General features: G+C 43.0%; 1 protein-coding gene across 3 annotated transcripts in view; it reads right to left on the bottom strand.

The window, feature by feature from the left end:
- The window catches only part of TBX15 (T-box 15), a 126,601-nt gene that overhangs the window by 8,365 nt on the left and 93,848 nt on the right, over positions 1-24,388 (bottom strand). For all 3 annotated transcript variants that reach the window (XM_010847219.1, XM_010847221.1, XM_010847220.1), the window contains 2 exons: positions 23,042-23,106; positions 6,878-6,975 (listed from right to left, as the gene is read on the bottom strand). In XM_010847219.1, coding sequence (XP_010845521.1) covers positions 6,878-6,975; positions 23,042-23,106 — 163 coding nt within the window. The remainder of the gene's footprint in view (positions 1-6,877; positions 6,976-23,041; positions 23,107-24,388) is intronic.

The raw sequence follows: 24,388 nt of genomic DNA, 5'->3' as shown, positions 1-24,388 counted from the left end.
GCACTCATTTCGCATGATGCTGCTGCTGCTGCTAAGTTGCTTCAGTCGTGTCTGACTCTTAGCGACCCCATGGACTGCATGCAGCCTACCAGGCTCCTCCATCCATGGGATTTTCCAGGCAAGAGTACTGGAGTGGGTTGCCACTGCCTTCTCCAATTTCACATGCTAGCAAAGTAATGCTCAAAATTCTCCAAGGTCATAGAAAAAGCAAGAGAATTCCAGAAAAACATCTACTTCTGCTTTGTTGATTATGCCAAAGCCTTTGACTGTGTGGATCACAATAAACTGTGGAAAATTCTTAAAGAGATGGGAATACCAGAACACCTTACCTACTTCCTGAGAAACCTGTATGCAGGTCAAGAAGCAACACTTAGAACCGGACATGGGACAACAGATTGGTTCCAAATTGAGAAAGGAGTACATCAAGGCCATATATTGTCACCCTGTTTATTTAAATTATATGCAGAGGACATTGTGCAAAATGCTGGCTGGATGAAGCACAAGCTTGAATTAAGACTGTCAGGAGAAATATCAATAACCTCAGATATGCAGATGATACCACCCTTACAGCAGAAAGCTAAGAGGAACTAAAGAGCCTCTTGATGAGGGTGAAAGAGGAGAGTGAACAAGCTGGCTTAAAACTCAGCATTCAAAAAAATTAAGATAATGGCATTCAGACCCATCACTTCATGGCAAATAGATGGAGAAACAATGGAAACAGTGACAGACTTTATTTTCTTTGGCTCCAAAATCATTGCAGGTGGCAAATGTAGCCATGAAATTAAAAGAAGCTTGATCCTTGGAAGAAAAGCTATGACAAACCTAGACAGAGACATCAATTTGCCAACAAAGGTTCATATAGTCAAAGCTATGGTTTTTCCAGTAGTCGTGTATGGATGTGAGAGTTGGACCATAAAGAAGGCTGAGTGCCCAAGAACGGATACTTTTGAACTGTGGTGTTGGAGAAGACTCTTGAGAGTCCCTTGGACTGCAAGGAGATCCAACCAGTCAATCCTAAAGGGAATCAGTCCTGATATTCATTGGAAGGACTGATGCTGAAGCTGAAGCTCCAATACTTTGGAAAGTATTTTGCTTTCAGCAAATATTTCAGCAAAATACTTTGCTGAAGCAAAGAGCCAACTTAGTAGAAAAGACCCTGATGCTGGGAAAAATTGAAGGCAGGAGGAGAAGGGGACAACAGAAGATGAGATGGTTGGATGGCATCACCGACTCAACAGACATGAGTTCGAGCAAACTCTGGGAGACGGTGAAGGACAGAAAAGTCTTGCGTGCTGTGTGCTGGGGTCGCAAAGAGTCAGACATGACTGAGTGAACAACAATAACCATATTCCCTAAGTGGCACACTCCCATTTTTTCACTTTCCATTAACTTGCTTATTTTCTCTGATACTTGTTTTACTGCCTTCTCTGCTGCAGTTTACATCTGCTATTACTGTCATTTGGAATCCTGCCTCGTTCCTGGCAATAGCATCCACTTTTCCCTCTGAGAAACACTCCCTTTCCCACTCACCCTTCACCCATACCTCCAAGGAAGGGATGTGACTCAGGCCTGGATGATCTAAGCAACCCATCCCTGCCACAGTAATTAATTCAGAGGCAACTCAGTTAGAGTCAATGAAACTCAGTAAGATTGTGCTAGAAATCTTAAAGAGAGATACATGACCTTTCCCATCCAATTTAAACCTAAAAAGATGCAGGTCCAGGAATGCTGGCAGCTAGGTCACCACCATGGGGAGCCTGAGGATGAAGTCTGGTGAGAGATGATAATGCCTTGGAGTGGAGTAGTAACAAGGGAGATTAGAGATATGAGCAGATTCAAGAACTTGGTAATGGCTGGATATGGTGGGGACAGGGAGGCCTGTCATACTGCAGTCCATGGGGCTGCAGAGTCAGACATGACTGAGAGACTGAGCTGAACTGAACGGGATGTGGTGGGTAAGGTAGTCTCAGATGGCTAATGGGCAGCAGCATCCTTCCCCCAGGAGAGGGCGCCAAGTCTGTGAGGCAAATCATGGGCTCCGTTTTGGATGTATTGAGCATAAGGGACTATAGGACAAAACAGAATATGTACCCAATAACCACTTGCCCTGGGGCTTCCCAGATGGCTCAGTGGAACAGAACCCACTTGCCAGGGCAGGAGATGCAGGAGACTGGGGTTCCATCCTGGGGTCAGGAAGATCCCTTAGAGGAGGTAATGACAACCCACTCTAGTATTCTTGCCTGTAAAACTCCATGGACAGAGGAACCCAGCAGGCTATAGTTCACAGTGTCAGGAAGAGTCAGACATGACTGAGCAACTAAGCCCCAGAAGCACGAGCAGCTATTTGCTCTATGGATTAAATTGAGACACTCTCCAGTCCTCGTCAAGAACTCCTCTCGGGCATTATTCCTTACCTCGGGGATAAATGAGATCAGCATAAACTGGCTATCTTTGAAACATTGTAATGATCAAAGACCTCTGTCTACTGAACTTTCCTCCATTCCCAATCTCTTTACTAGTATGAATTTTCTCAGTATTTGATCTCCTTCACCGACCAACCTCTCATCAACACAAATTAACTGGTAAAAATAAGGACCTACTAGAGTTAACGCTCAAGTTGTTGACAACCCCAACAGAGCCCTTCATGAGCCTAACTTTTAACTGCCTGATAAACACTAAAAAACACAAAGGTGCTGAAATTCGTTTAGTGATGTCTGCCACCAGTTGAGGGGAAGGGAGCTTTTCTGTCGATGGCAGGTCTCCTTACATTCGCAGATGGAGACATATGACCAGCTTTGGAGCCACTGGTCCCGGATGGTTCCTTTTCACATAACCGTTGTCAGATCACTTGGAGACTCCACTCACAAAAACCCTCTCAGTATTGGTCATACAAGTAGCTCCATTGTGTATATTATCAGAACAACCTCATCACAACAACAGGATTGAACTTGGCTATAACTGACCTGGGCTCTTATTTCTTTTTACTTCTTTGTCTGTGTTGCCTCACTCCACTTCCATAAGCACAACTTACTTGGTTAGTTCTCTTTGTCCCTGCCACAAGCAGTGTTTAGGCAGAAGCCATTCCTGAAATATAATTTCTATCTCCAGACTATCCGAAAGTATAAACTCCCTTGCTGATTCTGAAGATGTCTGAAAATAAAACCATACACTTGACTTCATAAAAATGAAATATGGATTTACTATTTATAGAGCTAATGCTCAAGTTGTTGACAATTAACCACCAAATGGATTAATAAACTGTGTGTGTGTGTGTGTGTATGGTAAGTAAGAAGGAAGAAAGTCTGGTGGAAAGGAAAGTACCCAGTGAAGCAGGAGATCCACTGAGTCCTCAACTCAGTTCTGCCAGCACTTAACTGCAGATATGTTCCTAGGCTGCTCTATGCCTCTGTTTATTTTTGTGTTAAAGTCAAAGGACAATGACTCCCATGCATTCTTCTCCATAAGAGAAAACAACTATTTAGAGCATCCATTCAATATATTTTTTAAAATAGAAGGATTTGGATTTTTTTAAAACTGTGGTTAATTCACCTAAGCACATTCCTTGAAATGTTATCAACAGATGGGTCTTAATGAAAGAGAAATTTAACTGACAACAAGGGCAAGATGGAAAGAGCACCCTTCGCTTCATCTAAGCAGAATGGCTGATCCAGCCTCCAGCAGCAGCAACACCACAAAACTGTCCCAGGGCTAAGTGTTTGACATCCAGATATTCATCTGCTTGAAGCAATGAGGTAATGTGGACACCTGGGTGGGTCGATCACTGCTTGGATCTTTAGTTGGGTGCCAACATTCCCAATAGTCTCTTCACCAAAAGGGAGTTAGTACAAAACCAGTCTGCCATTGAAGCTTCCACTAGAAACTCACCACTCTTTACTTCTAAGACACAAAACAGTTTAACACAGACAGCTATGTCTCTTTTGTTCATTTTATGACTGATACTGTCCAGAGTTACTGGAAACCTCAGTTTTTAAAGGAAGAGGGAATGAGTATTGTTACTTTTACATCCTTTGTTAATGTCAAGAAACCCAAGCCACTTATTTTTTAATAATGAGAATCTGGATCAAGTTCAATGTATAGTTCAAAAATATATTCCAATTAAACTATTGAATAGAGTCTTGGCTTTTCCTCTAGCACCATCTCACCACCATATGTATCCAATAATTCTATGCTCATTTCCCCTCGTCAGTACAAAAAGAGACTCAATGAACAAGTGTGACATCTTGCTGTGCAAGTTCAGTTTCTCTTAAACCTTTGTTTCCCATGTGTCAATAATAAGTCTTCAGATGGATAAATTTTCAACAGAAGCATCATGAACCCTGCTATGCTGCACACCTTAGCAATGCAGGTTCCCTTTCAGCTTCCCCATGCCTATTGCACCTGCCCAGCGGTTCTACATGCTGGCGATATGCGGGTAGCCACCCCCAACCATTACTCCACATCGGTATCCATGCCCACATCCAGAGACTGTGCTCCAAGATTTAACCAGATGGTGACCCTGCCTGCCTGAGCCATAGTGCCACCAAGGAATCTCATTCACTATTCATTAAGCACTTCCTGGGTGCCAGGCCCTGGGGTAGATCTTGGGGACACAGCAATGAACACAATGTTACCACCCATGCCTGCTTTCAGGAACTGGCACCCCTACCACCCTTCTCATGCCAGCCTTCATGATACAAACTCCTGCTCAGCTAGGGCTTGGAAAGTCAATGAGCAAAGCAAAGGCAGATAAGCAAGGAGACACCTCAGAAATAAATAGGATCAAGTAAGTGTCTCTGCATGGCAGCTTCATTTATAAAGCATGTTTATGTAAATGCCCTCACAAACACACACAAAAAACATCATCACTCTTTGGGATAATTACTTTTCTTTGAGATGAGGAAATGGATTCAGAAGTAACTTGACCAAGGTTATACAGACAGTTTAGTGACCATCAAGATGAAGGCCCAAATTTCCCAACTTCCACACAAGTCTGCCACTGAAGGGCCATGAAGGCATCAAAGTATCAGCAACACCCTGAATATATATTGACAGCATCAAAAGGAGCAAGATGCTTCCAACAAATGACTTCCATTTCTCCTCCCTTTATTCAAAAAGGAAATAAAAGGTTTACCTTGGCAGTCCAGTGGTTAAGACTCTGAACTTCCAATGTCAGGGGTGTGGGCTTGATCCCACATGCCATATAGCATGGCCAAAAATAAAATAGGCCTACTTGTTCTCTCATAGTAAAAAAGCAATATAAAATAAAGCAACAAAAAGTTTTTTAAAGAGATGGATATTCTGGACCACCTGCCTCCCCAGATCCCTGTGAAGATGAATGGTCTAATCATGTTATGAATAAATTACCAGAACAGCAACATTTCCTGTCTCTGGTGTGCTTTCTTCTCTGGTATTGATATGAGGGACATGGGGGTGAAGACAATGACAACAATGATGATGACGACAATGACAGAAAGCACATACTGAGGGCTTCCTGTGTTTTTAAGAGTATTATCTCATTTGATCCTTACATGAATTCTATTACAATCTCCCATTATGCAGATAAGAAAACTAAATGTCAGAAAGGATGAGGGACTTGATCAGTGTCACCAAGCTAGCAAAGAACAGTGATAAGAGCCTAACTCAAGCTGTCTGACTCCAGAACCTATGCTTTTAATCACTATCTCATGTTAAAGCCTGAGGGAGTTCAGTAATTCACATCATAAAACTTAATTCAGTGTGCAGACTGCTAGAACCTCCTTGATAAGGGGGTGAAATATAATATGTTATCAAGTCCTAGAAGGGATTCCTATATCACTGAGCCATATTTTAAAAACTAGGACTCTATTAATAGCAACTATTTGATAGAATGAGTTCAAACTAATTTTGATCACTGTCACTTCAAGACAAGAGGAGGCTGGAGAGGAAGACTCATTAAGCGTCTGACATTTGGGAAACTTTCACTTGGGTACCCCGGTGAATGGGTGCTGCCCCAGGGAGAGCCAGTGGTTGGACTGAAAAGAGGAGGTGAAATCAGCCCACGAGCCTGTTCACATGGCCACAGGCTTCCCAACCTGAGAAGAGAAGGGAGATTAGAAATCGGATAAAAAGCACAAAGCAGTGGAAGAAAAAAGTCTACTCTGCCCATCCACTTGAGATGGGTGTGGCTCCACACCAGCCACAGGAGAAGGCACAAGTGAGAAGATTCAGAGGGGCTTGCAGCAGCCCCCGCCTCACTGTCAGACTTGAGTGATTCATTCCCACTGTCTGAGGCTAAGTTGTTTCTTATCTACAAACTAGAATAAGAAAACAGATAAGGCTGCCATGAGTAACAAATGAAATTATTATTATCTCCCAGTCTCCACCCCTGGTGGCTCCCTGGTGGTTCAGTTGGTAAAGAATCTGCCTGCAATGCAGGAGACCCAGGTTTGATCCCCTGGAGAAGGAAATGGCACCCCACTCCAGTATTCTTGCCTGGAAAACCCCATGGACAGAGAAGCCTGGTGGGCTACAGTCCATGGTATCACAGAGAGTCGGACATGACTGAGTGACTAACATTTTCACTTTCCAAATCTTAAGGGCTACATGAATGCTTAGTGATAGAAACAATCATCTCACCACCATAGTGATCATGAACATAACCTTGCTTCGGGAAAAGGGAGAGGGATCTGGAGGTGCCAGGTAAAACCCTGCCTCTGAAACCAGCTTATCTGTACAGTCGGTGATGCTCTGGTTATTTACGGAGCTATCTGGTACTCTTCGTTCCAGGAGAGTCCATGTAACTCGTGGCTTGGCTTGGGGCCAGCTGTGCTATATTCAGTTCAGCTCTCACTCCCTCCCCCGCACAGTCTCTAAGCAGAGGCCTTGCCCGGGGCTTTACCTTGCTGCTTTTGCATGGTGGTGAAATCTTCAAAGGTGAGTGTGCGCACAGGGGGTCTCCAGAATGCATAAGTCTCCATGATAGCTTCCAGTCCCGTTCTATAGAGAGAAAAGCCAGCAAGTTGTTAAATAATCCCCAGAAATTCATTGACTTAAAAAAAAAAAAAATCCTGAGGTGGTTTGGTGACAATCAGTATATGCATAAGAACTGAGAGATATCATCACTGTGGTAAACTGGTCTGGAAGAGCACAGGTACAGATGTTGCTAGACTACAGGAAAAAGAAGAAATTAACCCGGTAATTCAGATTATCTGCAAACGAGTCATAGCTATGATAGAATTTCACTCTGACCTTTCTTCAGAGAAGGTTTAGCCTGCATGAAAAATACACGTTAAATGTTAAAGGTCAAGGCCCCTGGATGTCAGGAACAGATCTGAGAAGAGAGCAGCAGTAACCATTTCCCTACAAGACAATGTCATCATCACTACCACAGTGCACCGATATAGTCTGCCCCAGAGTCAACTCCGCCACCAGGTATGTGGAGTCAATGAAACCGTCATATTGCTGTGCCTTTAAAGGCTTCTTAAATCAACCGAGACAGGCAGGGTAATAGAAATAGAAGGAGAGATAAGTAATCAAATACACTTGAATTTCTGCTGCAACAGGAAATGCCTACTTGAAGGCACAACAAGTGTTTTGGTCCCTAAAATTATACCTCAAACAAAAGGACCAGTACATTTCTGCAAATATTTATCTGCATTCTGTAATATAATAACCAAAGTGGTCTTTGAGAGTCATATACTTGGGACTTCAAGAACAGCCAATATTTTTATAATATATTACTTTAAGGCTTCTGCTTCATTGATACTGGAAATTTCATTAACTGAACTGTATGCACACTGCCTAGTTTATCCTTCAATAAATTCTGTTATATATATGTACATATCTTTAGGGCTTCCCTGGTGGCTTAGTGGTGAAGAAGCTACCTGCCAATGCAGGAGACAGGGGCTCAATCTCTGGGTCAGGAAGATCCCTTGGAGAAGGAAATGGCAACCCATTCCAGTATTCTTGCCTGGGAAATCTTAGAGACAGAAGGAGTTTGGCGGGCTACAGTCAACGGGGTTAAAAAAAGTCAGACACGACCTAGCAACTAAACAACAACAATTTATGAGATTGATAGACATTGTTTTAACATAATTATCTAGGTTATCTGGATAATCTTAAGTATATTACTGCTGATATTCCATAGCCTCAAAAGAGAATACTGGTTGGTACTTTGTTTACAGCTTTGAAACACTGCTTCTGATTACTCACTCTTTAAAACTAATTGTTTCACTTGCAGCCACATGGAGGCAGGGGAAATTCTGGCAGAAGGTAGGAGAAGAAAGTTAAAGAAGAGTAGGGAGCTTAAATCCTTTCATTGCAAAGTCACTGGAAAGGAACACAGTGTCCCTTCCTGGAAAAGATACGCTTTCCTCTTGAGATGAAATTTACGCTGCCTGTCCTCCCTAGGTAATACATATCCAGCATTCTCTTCAGTCCGGCACAGCAAGAATAATGTGAGAAGTTTTATTTTAAGTGGGAACAAATATCCTTCCCTAAGAAATGATTACAAGATCCCCCGAGGTTCTTCTCTGATGAGCTGCTGATACACTGATTGACTCTTTGTGTTGTAAAATTTCTTCTTTGAACTGGCCATACTTGCACAGTTAACTTTCTAAAGTCTTCCCTGGAATCTTGGAGGCTTTAAATACACCAATGTTGGCAAATCAAACTCTGTATTTTTAGAAGAGGTTGAGAGGAGAGGGCGTTGCATGGTGTTTATTAGCTGTTAATCTGTTAAAAGTAGGAATAGAAGACATCTCCACATAGTCACCGTACATTAATGCTGAATACAGTACATGAAACTATTTGTGGAGAGAAACAGTCCAGGCAATTAGGGAGTTCAGAATAATAAGGGGATAGACAGATAAAGCCATGCTGAGCCTTGATGAACATAAAAAATAGACAGGCCAGGCTTAGCTCTTACTGCCTTGTTTTGGAATGTTGGGGGCTCACCAGAACATCTTAGGATTCTCTTTAATGGCATGAGAGGCTCACTGAAAATGGCCAAAGTCTCTATTGTTCACCTCCTATTCCATTCTTCCCAGCAACATGTACCAATGATGGGGACAAAATATTAGTTCAAGGACAAAGAACAGGTCCTTCTCACTTCATAATAAAGTGATAGAACCCTGTGAAGAAGTCACAATACACTGATTATACTGCCAATGTTATATTTGTTAAAGGAATAAAAAATGAACATTAATCTTATTTACATAACAGGCAAAAAGGGCAAAGGTATTAATAATTTTATATAAGTTGTTAACTTTAAAAAGGATAGCAGACATTCATCCATTATCCAAATCTAAAATCTCCTCCCTATGTTACCATCTATTAGATGGAGAGTTATCTAGCCTCGGTTTGAGTATTTCCCAAGGAAAATATATAGTTTTGTGACAGATCTATTAGAAAGTTCTTTCTGACCTTGAGCTGAAATCTCTGATGTGACCTTTTCTTGTTAAAAAAATAAACATTTTAAATTTTGGAATACTTTTAGGTTTATAGAAGTATCAAAGGTAATGCAGAAAATTCCAGTGTAACTGATGTAACTTTTACCCTCTGGTTCCATTGTTGTTGTTATTGTTGTTGTTTAGTCACTAAGTCCATCCGACTCTTCTGCGACCCCATGAACTGCAACCCACCAGGCTCTTCTGTCTATGGGATTCTCTGGGCACGAATACAGGAGTGGGTTGCCATTCCTTTCTCCAAGTACTAGTACTAGACACGGGAATTGCATCCCTTCCTGACCCAGGGATGGAACCAGCATATCCTGCATTAGCAGGCAGATTCTTTACCACTGAGCCACCTGGGAAGCCCCTGGTCCTATTGTGCTGTATGCTAAGTCATTTCAGTCGTCTCCAATTCTTTGTGACCCTATGGACCACAGCCTGCCAGGCTCCTCTGTCCATGAGACACTTTAGGCAAGAATACTGCCAATGAGTAAATAAAAAGAGTGCCAGACACCTTCCACATCCTCATCAGGAAAAGCTTCCTTAGCTCTTAACGTAATGTACAACATGCCACATGGGCATGCCCATGGCCCATCTAGTCCAGGTGTCTGTCACAGGAGGGTTTTCTGGTGGTGAATTTGGGGTTGGGCATGACTACCAAAAACTAACAGCTAAGTCCATACATTCCTGACCACACTTTACTAATGTTCTGTGGATCTATCTCTTATAGATTCATCCTAGACCTTACTGAATCTATTGATATATTCAGATTGGGTCTCTTTTTTTAAAAAAATCAATCCTGTTTACTATGAGCTTCCCTGGTGGCTCAGATGGTAAAGAAGCCACCCGAAATGTGGGAGACCTAGGTTCAATCCCTGGGTCGGGAAGATTCCCTGGCGGAAGAAGGCATGGCAACCCACTCCAATATTCTTGCCTGGAGAATCTCCATGGACAGAGGAGCCTGGTGGGCTACGGTCCATGGGGTCACAAAGAGATGGATCTGACTAAGCACAAGCATAGTTATTGTTTACTATATGCCACATCATATCTGTCTTCAGACTTCACTAAGCTTTATTATATAGATCAAATTGTTCAAAAGCACTATTTTTTTTCTTTATCAGGATTTGGTAAAGTGCTGCAGCAAGGTAAGTATTAGCTAATATACTTTCCACCATATTTTTAAAATTTATTTTTGGCTGCCCTGAGTCTTGGTTGCAGCACATGTGCTTTCTCTAGTTGTGGAAAGCAGGGGCTACGCTTCCACTGTGGTGTGTGAGGCTTCTCACTGTACTGGCTTCTCGGGTCAGGGAGCATGGGCTCTAGGGCCTGTGGGCCTCAGTCGCTGTGGCACATGGACTTCGTTGCCCCTCGGCATGCAGGATCTGCCCCAGTCAGGGATCGAACCCATGTCCTCTGCACTGGCAGGCGGATTCTCAACCACTGGATCACCAGGGAAGTCCCACAACCATGCTTTTCTATGTCCCATACTTAGCACAATGCCTTTTACATGGCAAGATTTCAATTTATATGTATTAAATTAATAAATAAAGGAATCATTTTTATTACTTATTTAATATTTATTACTATTTTTATTACTGAGTCACTATTTCCCAAACTTTAATCAGCATTCATTTTTCCAAGCCTAAAACAGGAAAACAACTTGATATCCCATCAAAACTCTGAAGACAGAAAGAATTCTCTAGTACTAGAGATGGGAATTGCATCTACATATGGCTGTTTGTGTCTTTCTTGACTCAGGTCCCAGAGAGGTTTCAGTTTTTCTTTGGTTTCTTCTGTTCTGGTCATGGAATTTCTAACCTTCAACAGAGTGTGAGTCCCCTAGCACAGGCCAGTCATTTCTACCCTCATCTTTTCTTATAAGAATCCTTGCCAACTACCCATTAACATCTTCAGCCACTTGTATATCTATTCAAAGTTTATACTAAGCAATGACATGTTGTTTACTTATTCATCATCATTATATCCCAGTTTTTAAAACTTCATCTCAAGGGTTTTAAAAGTGAATTCATTCTCTAACAGATAAAAAAAAGTAGTCTTAGGTAACCTACATGTCATTAACATGTTCCACATGGTGGGCCTCAAAGGGTCTGCTAAACACCAGAGACCTGATGTCATCTCTGAAGCTTCCAATCAAAGATGATCAAATTGGCCAGTGTCCCCGTCTTGCTTACTTTTCCCTCTTGCTCCAGTGACAACAGAGACCATATCTAAACCCCCTCTGTTTAGTCATTTGGCTGTAATCATCTCTCTGATTTCCAGGCCTCTCCTCTTTAGACATTTCCGTCTGCTCACTGGCCAAGCCAACAGCACACACTGAAGAGGAGGGAGAAAGGGAAAGCGAAGAAGCGAAATCAATGAGCTCTTCTGTAAACTGATGATGCCTTGAGATCAACTGATTTGGAAAAACCACCAAAGTGAAAAGAAATAGTCTTCCAATCTTCTCATTCAAAAAAAAAAAAAGTGAGACCATCCCTTTGCTGCTGCTGCTGCTGCTAAGTCGCTTCAGTCGTGTCCGACTCTGTGTGACCTCATAGACGGCAGCCCACCAGGCCCCGCCGTCCCTGGGATTCTCCAGGCAAGAATACTGGAGTGGGTTGGCATTTCCTTCTCCAATGCATGAACGTGAAAAGTGAAAGTGAAGTCGCTCGGTCATGTCTGACTCTTAGCGACCTCATGGACTGCAGCCCACCAGCCTCCTCCGTCCATGGGATTTTCCAAGCAAGAGTACTGGAGTAGGGTGCCATTGCCTTCTCCGCCATCCCTTTGAGGTTTATCAAATATTTGATGATTATAATAATTACAACTACACCCATAACCTGTTAGATAACACATCTATGCATAGTTTCTGTTTTTTATTTATCTTCAGATAGAAAATTATTTTTTAGGTTTCTTTCATTTATTTTCTTTGTAATTCTGACATCTTATTCTTTGCTGGTGATTCCATTAACAAGGGGAACTTATACTAGGGATTGTTAAGATAACTGATTAGCTCTCAATAGAAGACAGTCAAGGACTAACGGAAGTCTACTGAGATGGGGTCTTGAAGTCAAAAAGAGGTTATTCAATCAGGAAAACAATTATGTGCTAGTTTCAAGAGATATAAAGGTAAAAAACATTTACTCTTAAGGAGAATTCTGCTCAACAAAAAGATAATGACCTGTAAATTACTGATTTCTGAACTGTGTGACACATGCTATACTGGAGATATGCAAAAGATGCCATGAGGCACTGAGCACGATGTCTTGAATACACCTGGAAAACTCAAGGGCAGGGGGGTGTTCCATAAAAGGCCAGTTATTTAAGCTTAATATTATAGGGCACTCAGTAGTTTTTCACACAGATAAGAGGAAGAAAGAGCTTTCACAGTAGAGTTAATAGTATATGCACAGACTTGGAGGCATGGAAAAGAAGATGTATTCTAGGAACTGAAAATAGTTCAGGGTGACTGGAGTTCCAAGTGCAAGATGAGGAGGGTGGAGGATGTGGGGGCCAGACACCATGAGTATTTATTCCACGTTAGGTTCTTGGGTTATATCCCACGGTCGATACTGTGCTTCAGAACTCTTCTCCTTTCTCCTCCTGTTCCAACATTTGAAAAGACACAAAACCAGAATATTCTGTTTTCTCAAGTCTAATTACCACATGTCAACTTTCTAATCCTTTGTCTTAGACTGTCCTTGGTCCACTGTGGTCAGGTCAAACCTTCCACATGTCCTTCTTCTTCACTAGATCTGGAATCTTCTCCTATATTAAGATTCCTCAGGGTATTTGTTCTCCAGGGATAGTCTTAAATACCTCCCAATGAAAGTCTGCAAATTGGCAAAGAAGCCATCATTCAAAACTAGGAATAAAACTACCATATGACCCAGCAATTCCACTACTGGGCATATACCCTGAGGAAACCATAATTGAAAAAGACATATGTACCTGAATGTTTATCGCAGCACTGTTTACAACAGCCAGGACATGGAAGCAACCTAGATGTCCACCTGACAGATGAAAGGATAAAGAAGTTGTGGTACATATATACAATGGAATATTACTCAGCCATAAAAAGGAATGCATTTGAGTCAGTTCCAATGAGGTGGATGAACCTAGAGCCTGTTGCACAGAGTGAAGTAAGAGAAAGACAAATATCATATATTAACGCATATATATGGAATCTAGAAAGACAGTACTGACAATCCTATTTGCAGGGCAGCAAAGCAGACACAGACATAAAGAACAGACTTTCGGACATGGGGCAGGGGGTGGCGCAGGGTAGGGGGAAAGAAGCAGGTGGGATGATTTGAGAGAGTAGCACTGAAACATATACATTACCTTATGTAAAACAGATAAAAAGTGGGAGTTTGATGTATGACACAGGGAACCCAAAGCCAGGGCTCTGTGACAACCTAGAGGGGTGGGATGGGGAGGGAGGAGGGAGGGAGGTTCAAGAGGGAGGGTAATTATGTATACCTATGGCTGATTCGGAGAAGGCAAAGGCACCCCACTCCAGTATTCTTGCCTGGAGAATCCCATGGATGGAGGAGCCTGGTAGGCTGCCATCTGTGGGGTCGCACAGAGTCGGACACGACTGAAGCGACTTAGCAGCAACAGCAGCATGGCTGATTCATGCTGATATATGGCAGAAACCAACACAATATTGTTAAGTAATTATCCGCTAATTAAAATTTTTTTAAAAACCTCGGCTTTAGCTGTGCAATAAATACATCTACCTGATGAACTGGTACTTTACAATGGTTTGAAAGAACAGGTATCCAGTGGACAGATGATTAGAGTTGAGTTAAAACTGTTCCTTACCCAGGGATTTCCAACATGGGAGTGCTGTAACCACTTGGAGTCTGAATAAGTACAGTAATGCTAAATTACACAAGGCACAGATTAGCTTACTGGTTAAGTGCACGAGGTCAGGAGCCAGGCTGTTGACCAGGGTTCCAGCTGCAACCCTGCCACTTAACTGGTGCAACCTTGCCAAGTTATATAACCTCACACTCCTAAAGCTCCCTACCTGTAAACTGGAGACACTCTTACTCCCTCTTAATTGGTACTTAATAAATGCACACTGATTAGGACAAAATATTTCAACACAAGAGAGAAAATACAATAAAAGTATGATGACCACTGGTCTAACTCAAGTAACAGAAATCCCACCATCTGCTCAGGTTGTGATATGGAACAAGAGAAAACATTCTTACTTAATTGGAATACAAAGCTTTGTCAGCCCTCTGGTTCTGGATTGAATGGGGAAGGATCCGTACATTTCCTAATTTCGTTTCTCATTCTCTCCTCTAAGAACCAAAAAAACGTGTCCCTCAAGCCTCTGTAGGCCTCATTATCTTGCAGATATTTCAGACTCCAATATGTTAGCCATTAAACAGACGTCACTCTGTTAGATGACACCATCGCTGGGCAAGAGCCATAGATAATAAAACAACTGCCAACTTTCTCTGGCAAACCCACATGGCCAAGAGGACAATAGGGGGAAAGATTCATGACACAGGAGGGAGAACAAATAACAAGGCAGAGAAAAATGTTAAACACTGGCTGAAGGACCGTAAGCCTGGGGACGTGAAAACCAGCTATGGCCTGGATGAACAGGAGGAGCCTGGAAGGATGTTGCTGCCAGAGTCCACTATGAAGCCAGCTACCTTCAGCTGCAGATGCAGCAACGCCTACCAGGGAGTCCAGCACTGACTGCTTCCATAGATCTGTTAAATGGCACCCAGGCCAGGGATAACAAAAGAGTGTACAAAATCTCCAGGGGCTAGTGAGATTGCCAGGAATGAGCAGGATGAGACTGGCTGGAAAAATACAGCCAATGGCTCAAGGGAGAACAAACAAAAACTATAGAAATTTCAAGTGAGGGAAACACTTGGAAAGTGGTGCCGATTGAAAGGAAGGCAAGCGGTCAGCTCCTTGGCTCTAAGCTTACCTTCAGGAGTGACAAGGAATCAGAGGTGGACAGGGGCAAGTGTGTCTGCTGACCGGCAAGTGATGCCTGTCAGAGGAGTGTGACACAATTCTCTGGATGCTGTTACTGGCAGATTTGCCAGCTCTAAAAGCAACTACCTCACTGTACTCAGTCTTACCATCAGTAAAATGGGAAACTCTATACTGATACCAATCAGCTCCGAGGTAAAAGTAGAAAATTTGGACCACAGATACTAAATGAAATGATTACTACTACTATTTATATACTATGATTTGAATGCCTAGAAATAAATATACAAGGTTGAACTGCATGAAATAGCTAATATCTCACCATTTTGACCTACAACTAACAAAATTTCATATGTTCAGCTGAACAGATAGATAAGTATGTACACAGTATTTGAGATACTTGGTTATACTAGAGAACTCAACTAACAGATTTTAACTGAGACCCACATGCACCTTAACTCCCAAAGAAAAGTTTCTTTCAGAGGATGTGGCCTTGGGGCTAACCTTTTCCCCTTTTTCCTCCTGTTAATTTTCAGCACTCTAATTCCTCATCTCACAGTCCTCTTTCTTGCCAGGAAATGGCTTTCCATTCAGTGAACATGGCCTTGGGACAGCAGCTGCTTAACTGGAGGGACCACAAAAAAAAACTTTACTCCCAAATATTTTCCCCACCACCAGTAGAGATTCCTTCCTTTGCATTAAGTCTCAGCCGCGTTAAGCATCCTCTTCCAGTAAACAGACACATCCATTCCTGTAAGGCAGTCAATGGTTCCATTTTTAGATCACCGTCCCCCGACACATGTAAGGGACACTAGGCACCAGGAAACACTACCACCAGTCACATTCCCAGAAAGCAGCAGTGCTTGCTGGAAACACTCTGAGAATTAGCTCAGACTCAGTACAGGCCCTATTGTGTTTTTAGTGAGGGGCAACCTATTAAACTCAACATTAAAAAATACTAAGATCATGGCATCTGGTCCCATTACTTCATGGAAAATAGAAGGGGGAAAAGGGAAAGCAGTGACAGATTTTCTCTTCTTAGGCTCCAAAATCAGTATGGACTGTAGTCGTGAAATTAGAAGATGGCTTGCTTCTTGTAAGGAAAGCCATAACAAACCTAGACAGCAAATTAAAAAGCAGAGACATCGCTTTGCTGACTAAGGTCCATACTGTCAAAGCTATGGTCTTTTCAGTAGTCACGTGTGGATGTGAGAGTTGGACAGTAAAGAAGGCTGAGCACTGAAGAATGATGCTTTACAACTATGGTGTTGGAAAGACTTTTCAGAGTCCCTTGGACAGCAAGGAGATTAAACCAGTCAATACTAAAGGAAATCAACCCTGAGTACTCATTGGAAGGACTGATGCTGAAGCCATACTTTAGCCACCTGACACAAAGAGCTGACTCATTGGAAAATACCCTGATGCTGGGAAAGACTGAAGGCAAAAGGAGAAGAAGGTGGCAGAGGATGAGAAGGTCAGATAGCATGACAGATTTAATAGACGTGAACTTGGACAAACTCTGAGAGAAAGTGAGGGACAGGGAGGCCTGGCATGCTGCAGTCCACAGGGTCACAAAGAATTAGATAAAACTTAGTGACTGAACAACAGTGCAGGCCCTATTGTGTTTTTAGTGAGAGGCAACCTATTAAAACTACTTTCCCCTGAAACCAAGCTCCCCATAATATAGGGCCTGCCACTGGCCCTCTCTGACAGTCCCTGCCTTGTGGAATTTGAGTGTCCTGGTTTAAGCCTCCAAGGGCAAACTCCATCAAGACAAAGACACCCTCCCAAAAAACTGCAGCAACTCCCTGGGCTGCAGAAGGGCAACTCCCAGGGGGACCTGTCATGGAATCACAACAGTGACTCCTGGAGCGCCATGCCAGCAAGGGGCATCTGGAGGAAACCATGTCACCTGGGACAAGCCCCCTGTAGTTGTCTTAGACTGTATGGAAGCTGGGAGTCTAGGCAAAGGCCAAGGTCAGAGACAGGATGAAGGCTGCTAACAGAGGAGAACCCAGGGTCACACAGTTCACACCACTTCTAAAACAAGTTCACAGAACCTTCATTCCATCGACAGGTCATAATTTTAATCCTCTCCTCTTTGTGTATGTGTTTGCTTTGGAGGAAGTCCCTGGGAACTATATAGATGTTCCCAAACTAACTGAGGCTTTCTGTAAAATCTTATAAAATCCTAACAGGAACAAGGTTTTCACTTTAGATGTTGGCTGAGACCTGCAGAGTCCTCTTTCCTGCTGCTCCTCTGTCTGTCCCCTTTCAAGTGCAAGGTCTCTGCCGTAGCAATGCTCCCTCTAGCTGCGCACATGGGCTCTCCAGGCACGTGGACACATAAGACCTCCCAGGCTGCTTCTCGACTATGAGACTCAGCGCAAAGACTCCTGTTTCTCTTCAGCCTCCTGACCTTTGTCTTTGCTTTGGACAGAGATGCCCATTGGGGTGGTCATCGCCAAAGATGTAATTTGACCTCTCAGTTTGCTCCTGAATGACCTTTCTCAACCAAAACTTACTCTGCTTGGGCTCATCTTCTGGGAGCCCGTCTTCCCTGAGGCTCACACCTCTGGAACTTGCTGGATGTTCTCCTTCTTCAGGGAGCCAGGCAGCCCAGACATGCCCTCACTGTAGAGGGCCAGTTCAAATGGCCTGAACATTGCTAATCTACAATTAAGCTAAATCAGTGTCTTACCACAGCAGTCCATCTCAGATTTGAATTAAAATTGCCCTTAGTCTTTCCTACAAAGACTATTATAGATTCACTCTTTATTCCGTTCTTAGCGCCCAAAACCAGCTCCCCACTGTTGTTCTACCTGACTCACCCCTGGTTGGCTTAAGGCTTTCTTACTCCAGAGATCCCAATTTTTAACTTCTCTGCCTCCCATCAACTCTGTTTAATGTCTTGTAACTAAAGGAACAATTATTATTTTACTCTATATACCTGGCACTACAGGGGGGAAAATATAAGAATAAGAACCTGGAAAAGGTGGAGCCCCATCTGCAAGGAGCTTCATTCTAGCAGGGAACAAACAGAGCCCAGGAGCACAGATCACAAGACAAAACTTAACTCAAGCTAAGGGCATCTGTTTTCCCTCAGCAACAAGAAGGTGTTACTGCCTCCTCCTTATGAGGAATCTCCCAGAGGGGATGCTGGATATTGCACCCTGGGCTGGGCCTGCTAAAGGTAAATACATATTGATGCTTCCACCCAAAGCTGTATTTGGGCTACAGAATTTCTGAGAAATCTAGAAGGAAGAACAACAGAAATAAACAATCTCCCTCCCATTGCAGAGACAATGCCTGGAAGCAAAATCTGTCAGTGTTTTCACTGCAAAAGGACTAGATGTCTACTACTCTTCTCCATAACATGAACACACACACACACTTTGGTAGACACTTCTATTCAGGGACATAATTACATGGGAATGAAAAGTAGGAGCTCCATAAGTAAAGGTCGAAGGGCAGTGACCTTCTCACACTGTAGCGTGTGAATGATGCTTCCTAAAGAAGCAGGAGGAACCATTATGGGCTCTGATGATGTCACAGGGCTGACACAGTGAACTCACTGGGATTCCCACTGGGGTTCTGGAATGCCCAACAGTTATCACCTCTTGTCCTCATTTGAACTCAGAATAAATTTCTGAGAAAGACCTAGGAGCCTGATGTCATGGAGACCAAAATGCCAGTTTTACTATTGATAGAAGTATTTGAAGATGACAGCACAGGTACGAAGGCTGAAAGAGTGTGTTGGAACCCCCTGAAATGAGTTGACTTCCTGCAGGCCTCCTCTGCTGGGCTTACCATGCAATGGGAAGAGCCCAGATTGCATACTCTCTGCAGGCAAGCAGTCCTGAAGAGTTCCAGACTCAGCAATCACATCCATCACCCTGGTTCCCACTGAGGGGAAGGGGAAAGTGATGGGGCTACAAGCCACGAATACTTGTCATAGACCTCTCCTTTCATTCAAATAAGAATGGGAGGACTTCCCTGGTGGTGGCAATGGATAAGAATCTGCCTGCCAATGCAGAAGTCATGGGTTCCACCCCTAGCCCAGAACGATTCCACATGCCACGGAGGAACTCAGCCCATGTGCCACAGCTACTAAAGCCCGCGTGCTCTAGGGCCAGTGAGCACAACTCCTGAAGCTCTCGTGACTACAGCCTGTGCTCCACAGCAAGAAAAACCACCTCAGTGAGAAGCCCATGCACCGCAAGGAAGAGTAGCCCCGCTCTCCGCAACTAGAGACAGCCCTTGCAAAGCAGTGAAGACCCAGGGCAGCCAAAGACAAATAAATAAGAATGGGAAATAAGTGTCTTCACAAGAGCTGCCTCAAGTTCTTCTCAACCCTCAGAGGACACTGCTGTCACCCTAGCCACGCTCTGTCACCCCAGCACTGGAGTGAGAGGTTTATGAGCCTAGGGAGACTCATGAGAGGCTTTTTAAGAGAGGGCAGTGGCAGCTGCGTCCTCCCATCTTTCCTCTCACACGCCCCTCTGGAACCTCAGGATCACACTGGGATTGATGGAGATCGACAAACCTGAACGTGTTTTGGTTTGAGGTCTGGCAATTTCTGTAATTCCACAGTATTCCACAAATGTTTTGTGTTCTACAAAACCAAAAGACACTGGCCAAGCACTTTCCCTCCTAATTTTTAAGCCCATGTGTCTTTAAAGGAAATGTAATCCATATGTTTCGGGTACATTTCTATGCAATTCATCAAACCATGCACGTCTGTATGAGTCATCTGATGTCTAAAATTCATGGGGAAAATCATAGATTCTTAAGAACTCTGTTAGCACAAGAAAGGCCATCAATGAGCCACTGATTAGAAGGTGATGAACTAACTGGATTCTGGTGTTGGCATAGACCACCAGTTCCTGGAGATTTATAAATAATCCTCTATATCCTCACCCATCAATTTTCCCATCTGCCAAACAGCGTTAATAATTCTTGCTGTCATGCTGCAGGCAGCCAGTAAGAATTAAAGTGTGGTTAACAGGCAATTTTGAGCTTCTTAAAGAGAAAATACAGGGACTCCTGTATTTGCCCCAACAAGTTTATTTTAGTCTAGCTTCCCAGGGAGCTGGAGGATAAGAATGGCTTCTACCTTCGCTAATTCATCCCAGTCCCTTCATGACACAGATGACTTCACTTTCATCATATCACAGTTTCAGTTGCTAGGGATGTTCAGCTTGACCTCCTGTCCTCTACTAGGGACCCCTTATTTACAGGAATATGGGGAGTAAATAGGGCTTTCTTTAGTGGCTCAGTCACTAAAGAATCTGCCTGCAATGCAGGAGACAAGGGTTCAATCCCTGGGTTGTGGAGATCCTCTGGAGACGGGGCGTGGCAACCCACTCCAGGATTCATGCCTGGAGAATCCCATGGACTGAGGAGCCTGGTGGGCTACAGTCCATAGGGCCACAAAGAGTCGGACACAACTGAAGTGACTGAGTGCATGCACGCACGCACACACACACAGAGGAGGTAAATAACAAAGTCGTGGTGAATAATCTGCATAGACAGCGAGAGAATACTGGTTGATTTATTTGGGAAAGGGAAAGTTCTGGCTACTTGAGTAGGATCTTGAAGTAGAAGAATGATTTTTAGAGAAAGAGCTCTATTCCCCATATCTGTTGAATATAAAATAAGCAAGATTAAACTACTAGCATGATAAAGCTTGAAGTGCACAGACTTTGATGTGAGGTGGACTTGGGTTATCTTTCCTACTCCCAGATTTACTGTGTGACATTAGAAAAGCTGCTTAAGCTCTCTGAGCCTGTTTCTTCATTGGTAACAAATAGGTTGCCTTAAAGATTAGAACGGAGTAGGCAATGGCACCCCACTTCAGTACTCTTGCCTGGAAAATCCCATGGACGGAGGAGCCTGGTGGGCTGCAGTCCATGGGGTCGCAAAGAGTCGGACACGACTGAATGACTTGGCTTTCACTTTTCACTTTCATGCGTTGGAGGAGGAAATGGCAGCCCACTCCAGTCTTCTTGCCTGGAGAATCCCAGGGACGGGGGAGCCTGGTGGGCTGCCATCTCTGGGGTTGCACAGAGTTGGACACGACTGAAGCGACTTAGCAGCAGCAGCAGCAATAATTAGAAAGAATGTAAGTAAAAAGTCTGGAACACAGTAGTGTTCAATAACAGATAACTTCTATAATTACTGATATTACTGAAAACAGCCTGCAGGTTTTAATATGACATAATAAAGAATTTCCATGCTATCAGAAATTAATAAATAAGACACTCACATGGGCTAATGAGGATCTCTAGTTCTATTTTCCTGGCATTCTTACAAGGAAGAGCAGTCCATCACTCAGGACAGACATTTGTCTGTCCTAAGCAGTAAGATATTCACCAGCCTTAAGGCAGACACAGGCCATGGCCAAATGATGTGTCAAGGTCCTTTCTAGCCTAGTGAGGAGACAGGAGACCCTCAGGACTTGAACTGAGCTGTTATCGCAATTTTCTAACCAGAGATATATGCTTCATGACACAAGGTCTTAATCTCAAGATTAAACTGTGCCTCCAATTCCCAGTGCAAGCTCCAGTCCTGGTCAATACACCCTCTCTGTTCTAATTTTGTCTTCTAAGTCATGCCTCTGAAAAACAAGGAATCCAATGGGAAGACAAAACAAAGGGAAAAAGGAGAAAAAAATAAAGCATTCTTTAGAATGCCAAGAAAATAAACATGAAATGCTGCTGAAGATACAGAAGGAAAGAAAGTAATTGGATAACTAAAGTCACTAGGATTGGTCTCTGGAGACAGATGGTGATGTCTAAAGAAGAAATTCTTAACTTTTTGGTCACAGATATTTTTTGAAAATTTGAAGAAAGCTATGGACCTCTCCCTAGAAAAATGCACACCTGGTCATTCACTCACAACTTTTCTTTCACTATCTGGTAACTCACAAAACCCATGAAATATGCATGGACCCCAAGTAAACACCTTAAACACCATAGAGGCTTCTTAATGAAAGGCCAGCTTCTATTTTGAGCTCCTCTTCACTAACAAGGTTCTCAATAAGCCCAGAAGGCAGAGGCCCAAAAAGGAGGCAACAGGAAACATCTTACAAGCATGTTCTTGACTTGACCATTGGGCACAGAATAGAAACCATTCTTCATTAGCTACATTTTGAAAACAAAGGCCTTTGTCTTATTTTAAAGACTCATTAACAGGAAGGCATTTTCCTTAGGCTATTCCACTAACTGGGCTTCCCAGGTTTCACTAGAGGTAAAGAAGCCAGCCACCTGCCAATGCAGGAGACGCAAGAGACAAGAGTTCAATCACTGGATGGGGAAGATCCCCTGGAGGAGAGCGTGGCAACTGACTCTAGTATTCTTGCCTGGAGAATCTCAGGGACAGAGGAGCATGGCAACAGAGTGCTACAGTCTGTGGGGTCACAGTCGGACACGACTGAACACAAGCACAAATTACAAACAATGAACTGAATAATTCAAACTTTGGGAGGCAGCTTTTTGATTCCTGAACAACTACCCATTTCTCTTGGCCTGCATCTATCTAGCGTGCAAATGTCTCCAAAAAGCAGGAGCCAGAGCCACCAATAGGGCGTGGGGAAAATAATGCCACATAGAAAAGAAAGGTCAGTGAGTCTTATCCAATTTGCTCACCTGTTTCTTCCAGAATCTCTGAATCCTTTAGCAAAAGGGTTTCGGTCAATTTTTAATCTGGTGATCTGGAAACAAACAAAAAAAGGATGAACTGTATTTATATTAACTGATTTCTTTTTTGGTTGCTCCTAGAAAGTTAACAAAAATCACGCGGTGAACAACAGCTGTTATTTTTATTTAACTTCCTTTTAGTTTGAGATTTAGATTGAAGTTGACATAGGACTTGGGCCTGGCACACAGATGTCTGACCCACCTGACCCACTTCTTCCTAAAAACCAAGGTCTTCCCAGTATGTGACTCTGTAAACTCTCTTCTGCTCACCTTCCTTGCCCCCAAATGGTGATAAATCATTTGCCCAGACAAACAAAGGTATCCAAATGGAAAACCGGACAATGGTCAGATACAAGACACACAGGAAGTACCTGAAAAGTGCTTGTTGAATGAATGAGTAAATGAATGAGTGAGCAAGTGAGAGAAGAGTGAATGAATGGATTTAGTCAATCCAATCAGGTGCAATTAGACCACCAGACAACCTGCCTCAGCCTGACAGAACCAAATAATTGCCTGCATTTCCTGTCCCACTTAAGCTGTGCCTTTTTTGCCTTTGTGTATGGCTCATCTCGTATGACCTAAAATGATCTTGTAGACAACACAAAAAAGTAGCTAGACTTTTGTCAAGGCTGCACCCAAAGAAAAATCTAGAAATGGAGGACGGGATGAGGCAGGATGCAGGGCATCTACCCAGTCTCTTAAGTCCCATAAGTTAATCAAAAGAAACAAAGAAGCAGCTTCCTAAGGCTGAGCAAATCCAGTGCAAACAATTGTAACCCAAGTTGGATGGGTCTTTAGGAGTCATCTGGTTCAACCACCACTCAGCACAAGATTCCCCCTCAACTGCATTGTATCTTCATCCCCTCCCATTCTGCCTCGGTATATAATACCCTATTGCCTTCAGACCAGAACAGGCCTGACCAACAAATTCCATCTGCGCTCTTGTGTTTCTGCCTTTAACCTTTGTCATGGGAGGCATTTTGATATCTTCTGTCTGAACTGGATGGTAATGACTCACTACATTCAAACAACAGAGACTTAGAGGTGGGGCCTAGGAAGCTCAGGAAAAGAGGAAAGTCATCCTCAATGGTAATTCTAGAATTAAGGAAATTTCATTTTTAAGATCATCTTTCCATTTCTTTTTTTTACCTTTTTAAAATTCATTTATTTTTAAAATGAATTTTAAAATTCATTCATTGAATTTTTTAACTGGAGGATAATTTCTTTACAATGTTGTGTTGGTTTCTGCCTTACAACAACGTGAATCAGTCATAGTTATATATATATATATCCCCT

This window comes from Bison bison, unplaced genomic scaffold (genome assembly GCF_000754665.1).
Source record: "Bison bison bison isolate TAMUID 2011002044 unplaced genomic scaffold, Bison_UMD1.0 scf7180017864247, whole genome shotgun sequence".
Classification (NCBI taxonomy): Eukaryota; Metazoa; Chordata; class Mammalia; order Artiodactyla; family Bovidae; genus Bison; species Bison bison.
Note: the sequence above shows the minus strand (reverse complement) of the source record. Positions and strands in the feature narration are given on the sequence as shown.